At 36.0% G+C, this 13,175-nt stretch overlaps 1 protein-coding gene across 1 annotated transcript in view; it reads left to right on the plus strand.

Annotated features, from left to right (window-relative positions):
* LOC109034150 (ATP-binding cassette sub-family C member 10) overlaps positions 1–12,920 on the plus strand; it is a 31,935-nt gene extending 19,015 nt beyond the window's left edge. Inside the window, exons 17-25 of the mRNA XM_019047147.2 lie at positions 889–1,061; positions 1,683–1,815; positions 3,058–3,268; positions 3,862–4,031; positions 4,713–4,938; positions 5,697–5,888; positions 6,365–6,608; positions 9,190–9,329; positions 10,507–12,920. Of these exons, the coding sequence (XP_018902692.2) occupies positions 889–1,061; positions 1,683–1,815; positions 3,058–3,268; positions 3,862–4,031; positions 4,713–4,938; positions 5,697–5,888; positions 6,365–6,608; positions 9,190–9,329; positions 10,507–10,615 (1,598 nt within the window). The 3' untranslated portion in view covers positions 10,616–12,920. The remainder of the gene's footprint in view (positions 1–888; positions 1,062–1,682; positions 1,816–3,057; positions 3,269–3,861; positions 4,032–4,712; positions 4,939–5,696; positions 5,889–6,364; positions 6,609–9,189; positions 9,330–10,506) is intronic.
* Positions 12,921–13,175: the final 255 nt, after the last annotated feature.

A 13,175-nucleotide genomic window follows, 5' to 3' on the forward strand; every position in this document is an offset into this window, starting at 1 on the left:
TTTCTTAAGTTGTATCTAAATTTTTCTTGAAATAAAGACAAAAATCGCAACTCGAGTTTGACTTTCCTTCATTCCAAAGCGTGTAGTTTCCTTACCAATACGAATTTTTGCATTCTGTAAAAACAAGCATCTTCAGTAGCTTATTAGCTTTGAAACAAGCCCAAGAAAACTTCATTACAACGCTTGGTTCGTCTTCTATGACAAAAGTCCGGTTTCTTTTGGGACAGCCCTCGTATCAAAGAAACTGAGTAAGTTTAAGGAAAATGAATAAGTAGTTCCCTCGTAACAAAGGGCACTTGTTTCTTCCTTTCTGTGTGTGTATCAGAATTTTTAATCAAAAATTAACCTTAAATTTGATCATTTTTGTCTTAGAACTTCAAGACGCTATACCTCCCTCTACTCTTGGGTTTTTTAGGTCAAACTTGCACCAAAATTTCCAGATTTTCTTACTCTATGCAATGTTACCAATAACTCAAATGAAACTTTTTGAAAGATAAAGTTTCATTTCACAGATCTGGTCACATACATAATAGGTTAGATTTATTCATTTATTCATATTATGCACTTTTCAAACAAGAACAGAACTTTGAATCAAATCACTGTTAAAGACTTCTACAGGGCAAAGTGTCACACTTTAATCTCTGTCTAGTATCTCAATGATTCCCTAAAACTGAAGCTTAAATTGATGACCAAACGATTTCGTGTGTCCAATCACCAAAAAAAAAAAATATGCCTTCAAAAAGTAAATTAGACAAAGGTCATTATTTCACAGCACTCATCATTGCACTGAAGGGCTTACGAGTGTGCTCTTGATTGAGTGGCTCTTCTGGTCCCTGCTATGTTATACCTTTTTAAGCAATTTTTAACTTATTTTTTCTCCTTTTACAGTTGAGTATTTGATCTTGGAGGCCAAGCATAGATTCTCTTATTATTTAACTGTTTATGTGTCTCTCTGCGGTGCCAATTGCATCATTGCCCTGTTACGCGCTTTTTCTTTTGCCTATGGTGGGGTAAAAGCAGCTTCCAAAATCCATGCTGAGCTATTTTCTACTATCATGAAGGTATTTTAACTATTATTCGTATTATAACTTCATTACACGTTTTGCTATTAGGAGTGTCATCCAGAAATAAATCTCCTCATTTTATATCTCCCAAACAAAAGGAAGTTGCTTTCAAAACCAAATCGGTACAAAGGCAAGAGTCAGGCATTCTTTCAGCTTTAGAAAATTTCCAAAGTTTTGAAAATAGGCCAAGAAGCTCATGAGAAAAGTCATTTCCAAACTATCTCCTGTCGCCATGTTCCCGCCTCCTGTATCAGTAGTGGATTTCCCGGAAATCATCCTATTTTATAATCATAGTAGATGTTTGGAACCAAAATTGTTGGGTTTATTTTGATCCTTATATCCTAATTTCAATTTAGAGTGGTGGCTTGGCACTTTTACCGGTTTATGAGAAGACCAATTTTTTTGCTGATCTTAATTGAGCTCTGGTGAAAAATGGAACTTCAAGAATATAAAAATGTCATATCGCTAGTTAATCAGATGAGAGATGTAACTGTTTTTAATTGAAACAAAAATACGCTTAGTAACCGTACATAAGTCAACATATGTCTGTACACAATGATTACTACAAATTAATTTTACACTTTAATTATATTTGAATGTGCTTTGTTTCAATTTCAGGCCAGAACGGAATTTTTTGATCTCAATCCTCTCGGCAGGATTCTTAATAGATTTTCCTCAGATGTGTATACAATTGATGATTCATTGCCTTTTATTTTGAATATATTTTTGGCAGCAACATTTTCTCTTCTAGGTGAGTCTCTTTTGCTGTTATTAGGTAAAAATAGTTTTGTTCTCAAAATGGTTACAATGAATGTTCCCACAGGAGTACTTTTAAAGAGTATGTTTCTTGTCATTTTCGATCGAAATTTCCTGAAACAGGGGTGCCTTGCACTAATTCTAGCCTAACGTCAGATTGAACTTGACCCTTCCTCCCCTCATTGTCAGGTACATGTTAGGCACCCCTGGACTCCCTTCTTTTCCCACCTCAATTTTTTATTTGATCAAAAATCGGCAAAGAATAAATAATAATCTTTTTTACATGAATATCCAAAAAAAAGGATATTATTATGCACGTAGTCAGAATGAATTAAAAAAAAATAATGATAATAATTTAGAGTCTATATGCTATAAAACTATAAGGAAATAATACAAGGAGACCCTTGAAGATTTGGAGCCCTAACTATAATATTGTTAAGCAAATCTTTAGACTGTCCGGTCACCGCTAATCTGAGAAGTGAAGGTGTGCTTTTGCTATTACAGTGAGTCAATTTGCAGAAGGAGATCCACAGTTGTGACTTCCTGCCACCAGATGAGATCAATGTCTGATTTAAATGCGTTTTTAAGGAAAGATCAATCCCTCTCAATGTCACATCTCCATGTGTTTATAAATGTACAAACTATGGTATGCTTGTGTCACAAGCGCATGTGATGGTACCATTTTATCTTAAGATTCACCAAAATATAATGTTCAATCGTCCAACTGCTTAAAAAATGGCCTTGTGGAGCAAGCTAATTGTTACTCTCGTAGCGAGCAACTGGATATCTAGGATTCCAGGGGGCACAACTCCATTTCGAGAAATGACAAGAGCGTGAATGAACAGCTATTAAATTTATGCGAGCAGCCTTGTCAGTCAAGTTTTTTATTTGCTGAACCAAACAAAAAACTTTGCCTGCTGATTTCTAATCAGCGCAAAGGCATGTATTCGTAAATTATACGCTTTTATGTTATTTCGTCTCCAGCCTTGTTTAAAAATTTCTCCTCTATCTTAGTGTGTATGTTTGCGCTACTCAAAATTTGTATCAGCTACTTATGCATGTATGTGATAAAAAATAGAAAGGAAATCGATAATGGACTCAGTAATAACCTTGCAAAACGTAGCAACTCAGCAAGCTTAACATAATGGCCAAAGCCCCATCCAGTCATATAATTGAGGGATACACGTTCACTTTTTACAAAGGAGCCCCAGTAATCAAGTGTTCTGTTATTCTTCAGGTGCCTTAACTCTAACTGTGTACAGTTTACCATGGCTGTGTTTGATCCTAGCCCCGCTTATTCCTATATACCTATGGCTGCAGAATAGTTATCGCTTAGCATCAAGAGAACTGAAACGACTATCTACTACAACTTTGTCCCCAGTTTATAGTCATTTTAGTGAAACATTAGCAGGACTATCTACTATAAGAGCATTCAGAGCTCTACCACGGTGAGTCATCCATTTCTTAAGATAAAGCCTAATTTTATCCATGGCCCTTTCTGTAGTATCTAAATATGAGCCCAAGAAAAAAATATTTAATCCCTCCGTTAGAAAAATTTGGAGGTCTACAGTTTCGCCACAGGAAATGGTCTAACAATATAGCTTCATAATGAGTTGTTATTAAGGACTGGGCACATCACAAAATGAACCTTTTAATCCATCCGGATGAAGAATCTATAATTTATCGCTTTCCTGTAAAAAAATAGTCTCAACACAATGGGAACACAATGAGTTGTTGGTGCTTGTTAGTTGGGGTCATCACATACTGAGCATTTTTCATCAAGACAGAACCAGATTACATTTTTGTGGCCAAAAATAGTGACTTTGATGACTTTGACCGGAGAGATACTGATATATATTTTGGAAACGAAAATTCATGCTCCGTCACAAGTTTCAAAGAAATCTCTACCTTTTTTTTCAATTTTCAGATGATTTAAGCGAGTTGTACCCCCTCTCTCTAATGCAATCAACCCAATTGAAGTTCCTATAGTATACATTTCTATATTTCTGCTGTCTCAAATTTGCGATAATTTTTTTACCAGGTTCCGAAGAGAAAATGAATTTAAATTGGAAAATAATCAAAAGACACAATTTGCCAGTGCATCGATTTCTGCCTGGCTTCAGCTTAGACTACAGTTAATGAGCATTGCAATGATCATTGGAACTGGATTCATTGCCATATTACAGCACCATTTTGACACTGCAAACCCAGGTACCATTCCTCCTGTCACTAATTATCTCAAGTCCATTAGCGCCATGTTTAAAATATCCCTGTCAACGAAAAATCACAAACCTATTTAAATTAGACGCATTTATGCTGGAAAAAATTATGTGCATAGAGTTTGTGTGCAACATATTTCCTTTTAGCATGAATATATTTAAATTCAACACAATCTTCCCAGCATCTTCTATACCTAATTTTTTCACAGGTTCCTCATGTCTTTATTTTTGTCAGACTCGAAACCTTAAGATTTGGTTTTGCCCAGAAAGAGCAGTCAAAACAGGTTTTGTTGTTTTTTTATTGGTTTTTTTTTTCATAGCAGATGTAGTTTTGAATAGCAGGACCAATAAAATTTTTATGACTAATGATGTTGAAGTTTTTCTGAGTTCTGCCGGTCCCTCTCAGAAAAACTGATTTTGCTGTAGTAGATCTTGTTTTACCCCTAACATATGCAATGTAGCACAACTTGTTTGTGTACAACTTCGTCGATCCTTCAGCTGGTATTTTACATGTTGAATGAAAAACGAGTTAACTTTTTCCTCTTATTTTTTTGGCATTTTCCAAAATTGATTTAGAAAAAATATGAGCATCAGCCTTATTACTGCAAATAGAAAACAAAAAACAAACAGCTGCTGTGCCCTGGACTAATCAATCTCACTTTAATTAATTTAGGATTGGTTGGACTGGCAATATCTTCTGCTTTAACTTTGACTGGCCTTGTCAGTAATGTTCTGAATGTTTTTACGGAGACTGAAATGGAACTAATTTCTGTTGAACGAGTGTCCCAGTACATCAAGAGTGTTAAACGCGAGAGAAAATGGAGGTATCCCTCCTCTGCCCCATATGGCTGGCCAAGTTTAGGAGTTGTTGGATTTCATCATGCTGAATTGAGATATAGGTACCTTATCCATATTAATTTACATATGTCCTATTCTGGTGGTGACTAATCTCTCTGTCAAATGCATGCTATCAAATGTATCAGCATTTTCAATGTTTACCTCATTCACATTCATTGGGGACTTTATTATTACTTCATCATTGTTGTTTCGTTTCTTTAAACTTTCTGTTTATTTTCCCTTTTTCTCAAATAATGAGGACCACCAGTCATCAGGTACCTTTTTAGTTCTTACAGTATCTTCGTAAGAATCTCTGGTGTCTTCAATTCCAACTTCTTTTTATATCCCTACTAGATCCACTGTAGGTGACTGAACACAAAATAAAGTTCCAGATTTTGAGGATTTAAAATATATGAAGCAGATAATAATATCTAAAGTTAAGCTGTGGATTTTCATGAGGCAAAAACAGAAACGATCATGGAAAATTTTACTTTGGGAATCTACAAATCTCACTTTCAAAAAAATAGAATTGCTACCGTAATAATTGAATTGAATGAAATGGTTGGCTCATATTCTTAGTCAAGGAACAAAATGCCGTACTACAATTTTACCGATTCGAGAAATCGAAGGAAATGACATGACAGCTCCATTAAGCGTATTTCCTAAACATTTCAAGAATACAACTGAGGTACTCGATTTTCCCAAAATTGTTAGTTATATTTCTTCGACTCTTGACTACAGATAATGGTAATTTTAATGATTTGAATTTAATGTCTAATGCTTGTGTGTGATTCTTCTATGAATGGTTTGATTATTTTAGGGAGCACCTGGTGCCATCTTTAAAAGATATTTGCTTTGAGACTCGACCAGCTGAAAAGATCGGTGTTGTTGGCCGGACTGGGTCTGGAAAAAGTTCCTTATTTGTTGCCCTCTTCCGCATGGTAGAATTAACCAGTGGAAAGATTGTCATTGATGCTGTTAATATTGCAAAACTCTCCTTAAAGCAGTTGAGGTAAGTCTTGCATTTTTTCTACTCACCTTTATTTCTCTCAAAAGCTAGTTGTCCACATACATATGAGAATTGCATTTGTCTAAAGCTTAGAACAAGATTTTTCCCTTTTGAAAAGCACAATAAACTTATGTCAATCACTGTCTTCTCTAAAGTCTGATATTTCTGTAAGTATTGTTATTCATTTTGTTCAAACATAGGTGAAGCTGGGTTTTCTAAATTGAAGTAGATAGACTTTGGAAATCTGATGGAAGTATAATGTTGTTAATCTGTCAGTTTGCTGAGAAAAAATTCAGTCGTGAAACATTTTTCTCATTATTTTAAGGTGTAGTGAAATGAGTCTCTTGAAAGTCTTGTAAAATTAATTGCAAATGGGGTATTTGTAGTGGCCTCCCATCATTGAGGAATATGTTTTCAATTTGATCACATGAAATATGTAGTATACTGTTTGTTTTGATTTTGATTTGTCTTTTTTTTAGATCTCAACTTGCAATCATTCCTCAGAATCCATTCATTTTCTCTGGCTCAATCCGAGAAAATATTGACCCTTTGACGGAGCATCAAGACTCCGAAATATGGACTGCTCTCCAAAGATGCTGCTTGCATAATACTGTAAAAAGACTGGGTGGACTTTCTGTAGAGTTAGGAGAAAATGGTGTGACTCTCTCAGCCGGACAAAAGCAACTGCTCTGCCTTGTAAGAGCAGTATTGCATAATGCAAAGGTAAATTCTCTTTCTTTGTCAAATATCTCCCAGATGGACTTTTAGACAACATGCTAATTTAAGGATTCTAATACATATCATCTTACCAAACTTTCATGCAGAATACGATTTGTGCAGCGAAAATTACTGAACTCTTAAATATTTAACGTTTTTCAATGCGCGAGTTCAACCCTCCCGCCCATGAAAAAACTAAAGGCTACGCGAGTCAAATCGCCCACTAAACATTACCTTAACAGTCTCCATGGTATTAAAATATGACAATCGCAAGCCTGGTGCTTCAGCTCAGCTGTTCAACACAAAGTGGAAAAGGAACAAAACTCAATTAAGGAGACTGCAGAAACCGTTGTAGTGCGCAGTATGATTCAAGTAGACTATTGTTTTTCTTGTGAGTCAGGAATTCAAAATTCCTCTAACTAATGAAAATTAAAAACGTTAATATCTTGGCTAGGGACTGATTTCAGTAATTTTTATTGTGCAAATGAAGTCCTATGTTAAATTTTGGTCAGGAAACATTTATGAGGATACTTAAATTCGAGTCTTGTCCAGTGGTCCATTAACCAATTATTCGTTAAAAACTTGACACCTGCCAAACACCCCACATCTAAGGGTTTCAAATCTGTGTTCTGGCAGAAAGAGTGTGAATGAGAAGCTTCGAGGACAAGTAGGATTAGTGCAGTTTTTGCTATCTCAAGAAATACCTACATGTTTAAAGTCTCAAAATTAAACGGAGCCTTATGGCAAAAAAGAAGTTCAAACTAAATTTTTTATGCTTAAAAATAAGATCTCAGCAGTTTTTTTTTTTTTTTTTTTTTTTTTTTTTTTTTTTTTCATTTGCACATAATATTATACTGCACAATTTAACACTTTTAGACAAAATTTTTGTCTTTTAAAAGCTTAATTTAACTATTAAGTTTAATACTTAACTACTAATACTACAAATTATAAAGTACATACTATCTCTAATGCATTGAGAAGCTAATAAGGCACAATTAATTCAAATTAAAAATGTCTTTTTGTTTTAATTGTTGGATTTTGGCGACCGGCCTCGGTCAAAGGCCAAGAACCTCCGATCACGTCCTAAGAGCGTAGAGAGGCACGATGATTAATATTATGAGAATTTTGAGAACCCCTGGATTCCAAGCTCATGGGGCTTGCGACGTTTTAATCGTCGGAGGCATCGGTCCCATTCCAAGAGCGCGAGCGCTTCAGGGTTGGGGTGCCGATGCAACCTGCTCTCATATGCGGTGTACATCTTGGTGATGTAGTCCTCCACAGAATCAATGTCGAGGTCTGCCCGGATATCGACATTCCTCTCGTACCAACGAGCTTTAGCTATGCTTCTCAGAATTTTCATTTGTATTGCTTCTATCTTATCTAAATTTGTTTTGGCTGCACAACCCCACAATTGGCAGCCATAGCTCCAAACAGGCCTCAACATTGACTTGTAGAGGAGTAACTTGATATTTAAAGGTAACCGTGACTTTCGTCCGACGAGCCACTGCATATTAGAGAACTTTAAACGTAGCTGGGCTACTTTCTTTTTAATATGGGTGCCCCACCTGAGCCTGGAATCCAGGTGAAGTCCGAGATATTTGGCAGCTGTGTCGTGTGGAATTATATCGTTCCCTAGGGAAAGTGGAATGTGTTTATAAGGGCGATTTGTAAAAATTACTTCCACCGATTTTGTGGCATTTAACTTTGTTTTATCTCTCAAAGTCCACTTGTTGATTTTATTCAAGTGTTGTTGAGTTGTATGACGTGCCTCTCTATAGCTCTTAGACGAAGCCAACACGAGAGTATCATCGGCGTAAACTCCCAACTTACCTCTCCTCCCGGACTGTGGGATATCCGCTGTAAAGAGAGAGTAAAGAAGGGGGGACAAGCAAGAACCCTGAGGAACTCCTGCTCTAATGGGTCTGAAACCAGAGGTTGAGTTTTCGTAACGAACTCGAAATTGTCTCCCTGTGAGAAAAGAAGACAGGAGCTCCACATGGTTACAAGGGAGCACTGAGAAAAGCTTTCCAATGAGACGCTCGTGCCAGACACGATCGAACGCTTGTGCAACATCAAGAAAAACCGCCACACAGTATTCCCCCTTTTCAAGGGCGTCCTCAATGAATTTTGTGATGCGATGTAATTGATCAATTTTTTATGCTTAAAAATAAGATCTCAGCAGTGAATTTTTCACAGAATATGTTTTAAGACTCGTTTCAGTCAAAATCATTAATCTCTCAATTTTTTCAAAAATTGCACTTTCCTTATTTGTCTTCCAAGCCCCTCAAATCAGCATGGACCCTTTTACTAAAGTTTATTTCAATTATTTTAGTAATCATTTGGATCTCTTCATCAGACACGTCAGTTCCAAGACTATTTTTTCAGTTTAAATTTTTTTTGGGGCCATCAAGTAAGTGCACTAGCTTGACAATAAGCAACTTATCTTTGAATTTACACTCCCATACCACCTTGCTCCTTCCCCAAATCTTCTTGGGCTATGATGAAAACTTACGGTTATCACATGTGTTCATGATTTCCTTTCTGGAACATTCCTCATTAGTTATAATTTCCTATTTTGTGTTGTCAGGTTTTATGCATTGACGAAGCAACTGCAAACGTAGATGAAGAGACTGATCGTTGCATCCAAGGGACGATTCAGACTTCATTTAGACAAAGTACTGTGATAACGATTGCTCATCGCGTTGCAACAATAATGGACAGTGATAGGTAACTATGTCTTACAGTTTGGATTTAACTTAGACTCTAGAGTAGAGTTGCTCAATCTTTATTATCAGCATCTTTATGCATGAGACCTCTTCCTCATTACAAGACGATTGGAGCAAATATCTCTGAAGTTGTAGAACATAAGGAGTAATGTCGCACTCTTAAGGTGTCATAATGAAGATTTTTGAAGCTTTAGCCAAAATTGATTGAAGATGTTAAGACCTTTGTTGTATGATTCAGGAATTGGCATGCAAATAAGTGTCTCATACCGATACCACATAACTTTTTGCGAGAAACGCATTTCCGAACTTAAAAAGCATCTTTGACTGGAAAGTTTGTGTTTAAAGTTCGGGAAGTAAAAAAAATGTTGTCATTGGCCTGATGCATATGATGGGACGATTCATATTTCATTTCAACCACCTTGAATCCAATGCATCGTTGCCGCTGTAAGATTAAAATCATGATTTTAAGATGTCATGTGAAAGAGCGGTACAAATATTCACTTCAGTTAACAATAATAATGCAAGCCTGCTCATGACACATTACTTCTTGTTACTATTGCGACCTAAGAGCGAGTCAATAAACGCCAACAAAATGGTAAAAGATGGCCTATTCTCCTTGTGGAGTCACGAAATCTGTTGGCATGATGTTATTCCATTTGAAATGGGGTCGAATTTTGGCAAGTTGAGAAATCTTTTTCTCAGCCAAAAAAATTTGATCAAATGAAAAATAGCTGAATGCAAACATTCTCATTTTTTTTATATGTACAATCTATAGATCAATTTGGATAAAAGTGCGCGACAGCCGCATGATAATGGCAGTCCGACAATGAAACTTCCAAGACTTGTATCCCTGTTTGCGATATTGCAGACTTCCTGTCCGATTTTTTTTTTTTTTGCTCCATATCAGTTATTGAAAATGTCCATGATTTTTCTTCTCTGTGCAAAAGCGAATTTTGAACAAACTTTGGAATGATGCTGATTTGCTCTCCTCTGTAAGATAAAACAGGAGCAGAGATATTTAAACACTGCAAGCGAGATACATGGTTTGGGAGTTTCAGTCAAATTTTATCCAAGTTTGTTCTCACATTTTATTTTTTTACTTCTCATTTTTCTCTCATTGTAATGGTGATTTTTAACTATCCACAATGAATCATTAAGCCTGATTTTCCTTTTTTCAGGGTCCTCGTGCTGGATGACGGATGTGTCAAAGAATTTGATGCTCCGCAAACACTACTCCAAAACAAAGAGTCATATTTTTATAAATTAGCCAATCAAGATTTTCAGTAACTTTCTGTGATATTAATTGTCAACCCTGTACCAATTGTTATCTAAATGATAAGTTTGTTTCTTTTACTAGAGATTTGTGCATAGTAGAAGATAAGTTTTTAGTTTTACAATTTATTTTACTAGTTTTTAACCTATTTTAATATTTTTTACCGCCTCTTTTAAAATGTTATACGCTGTGGAATACAGTTTTTTTCTCATTAATTTAAATTACTTTTACGTATAGTCAATGTAACTTACCCTGGCCATTTTTCTCGCTTTGGGAGCTTCCTGAGCCAAGAAACGGGTTTTTTTTACTCTTTTTGACCTTTTTATAGGATTCTTACTCTTCGCCAGTACGAGCTCCGATGAACTTGTTGAGTATTTGAGACCAGAGAATCTTACTTGCGGTTCATTTCACAGAGAACTAGTTTCATTTCAGCCCAATTGAGGAATGTCAATTTTGACTCAAAATAGTTTGTGTAACCCGCCCTGTAATTTTTTCTCAATTTTGGACAGGGAAAAAAATTCCAAGAAAAGGGGTTTATCCCATGTAGTTTGACGTGTTGAATCGATTGCGCCGGGTCTAAAGACTCGCCAGAGCTTCCTGAGCTGAGAAACATATGTTTTTGAGGATTCACTCTCTTATTCACCAGTTACGAGCTCCAAAGAACTCACGGAGTATTCTACATGAGAAAAGCCGACTCAGCAGGTTATTTTACAGAGGCCTGTCGTTCTCAGTCACAAGGCTTCTCAGGGCATTGCAAAGCAAAAGCGGGTGTTTTTAAGCGTTCAATTTTGACCCTGTATCCTAACTTTCAATATGTATAAAAATTGTATCTTATAACCGTTGTGTGGAACATTTGGAGTTCTAGAAATGGTGGAGAGCCTTCCACAGAAAATCCTACCAGCAGAAATTCCTGCTGACTGTTATGATAGAAGGTACACCGAATAAAAAAAAATGCTGTAGTAACGCCACAGATACAGATGTTAAAAAAATGTGCGACAACTCTTGGATGTTGTCATCAACACTTTGGTGTTAAAGTAACATCCTAGGATGTTACTCTTCATTCTAGAATGCTACTTTAACACCACAGTGCCAATGGTAATATCCAAGAGTTGTTGCACATTTTTTTAACATCTTCTTTTTTCCGGTAAGGAAAAACTGTCTATGTACACTATGTGTAAAGAATCTTTTTATCGTTCGATTGCTTTATTTGAGAGATATTTTTTCTCTCTACTGAAAAATAAAGAGTTGACTACCAGAAGTTGAAACGTACAAGGGGTGTTCTTTTCATAAAGAAAGCTAATCATACCTACCTAGGTGTCTTCCTAAAATTGGTCAGTTGTGCAAGTTTTAGAGTCATGCTTTCAGCCTTGTCTCCACGAGCCGTTTCACGAGATTTGTCCCAGGGAAAAATCCCACTTACGAAGTTGGGAAAAATATTGAGTTAATCAATATTTTTCCCAGTACCAAGTATGGTACTCGTACCCCTAGGACCCACTGAGAGAAGAAGAAGTGAAAACGAATTGTGCGATATTTTATTCATTATACTACATTGTTAATGTTTGTTTAGTTAAAATAATGTGTCTAATTGTCAATTGAGTGCAATTATTATTTTAATCCCGGTTAAATACTCGGCTTTAACCAATTTATCTTCCCGTGCAAACTAGTCGCAGGACTGTATGAGCCCTGTCCCATGGAGACGGTAACTGGGAAAAATCCCAGAAGTTTCATTCCTGCGATTTGAACTTGGGACAAATCCCACGAAAACGTCCCGTGGAGACAAGGCCTTAGTGCTTGAAGGTGCCTGTACAATGCATGTAATGAATGATATTATCTCTTCACTTCACATAGTATCTTGCCCTATCGGAAAAGAAAATGTACGATACATATTGATGGCGAAGGAACAATACCGAAATACTGCCTATCTGCAAACTGACGATTTTACAGGATGAAAAAAAAGGTCGCCATTTTCATTTTTATTATTTTCGGCACATATTGGCAGTTGTGCGGTATTATTCCTCTAGCCCGCGATATATCATCCATATGAGAACTGTTCATACCATAATTTCCTCCACTTTCAACTTAATAATCAACGATGCAAGCAAGCAAATTCGTTTCTCAACAGATATCACTATCTAAACATGGAGGGAACTATTTAGTTTTACATATTAAGTCATACCTACATGGAGTTGTTTCAAGGGTGATTTGTTTATCGATACTGGACATAGGTAGGGACTTCATGTTAGAACATGTCACCCTGTTTTGCATGAAACTGTTTCTGAGCCAACGCTTACAGGATTTGAATAAAATATTTTACTTATACTCAGCTATTTTTTCAACAGAAGCATAAAATGGGGGCTTTTTTGTTTCATATTAGAGATGGTTTATATTTTTAGAATAAAATATCCAAACAACAGTATTTTTCAGTTATCAACTCTGTATTAAAATTGTACATAAAGTTTTCATAATAAGCTCATTTACAAAACAACACAAAACTTAACAAAACAATTCTGAAAATAAGAAAATGATGATCACAATCAATTAGTGCTATCAGCGCCAAGAAATGCACACAAATAC

Source organism: Bemisia tabaci, chromosome 3, assembly GCF_918797505.1.
Source record: "Bemisia tabaci chromosome 3, PGI_BMITA_v3".
NCBI classification, from domain to species: domain Eukaryota; kingdom Metazoa; phylum Arthropoda; class Insecta; order Hemiptera; family Aleyrodidae; genus Bemisia; species Bemisia tabaci.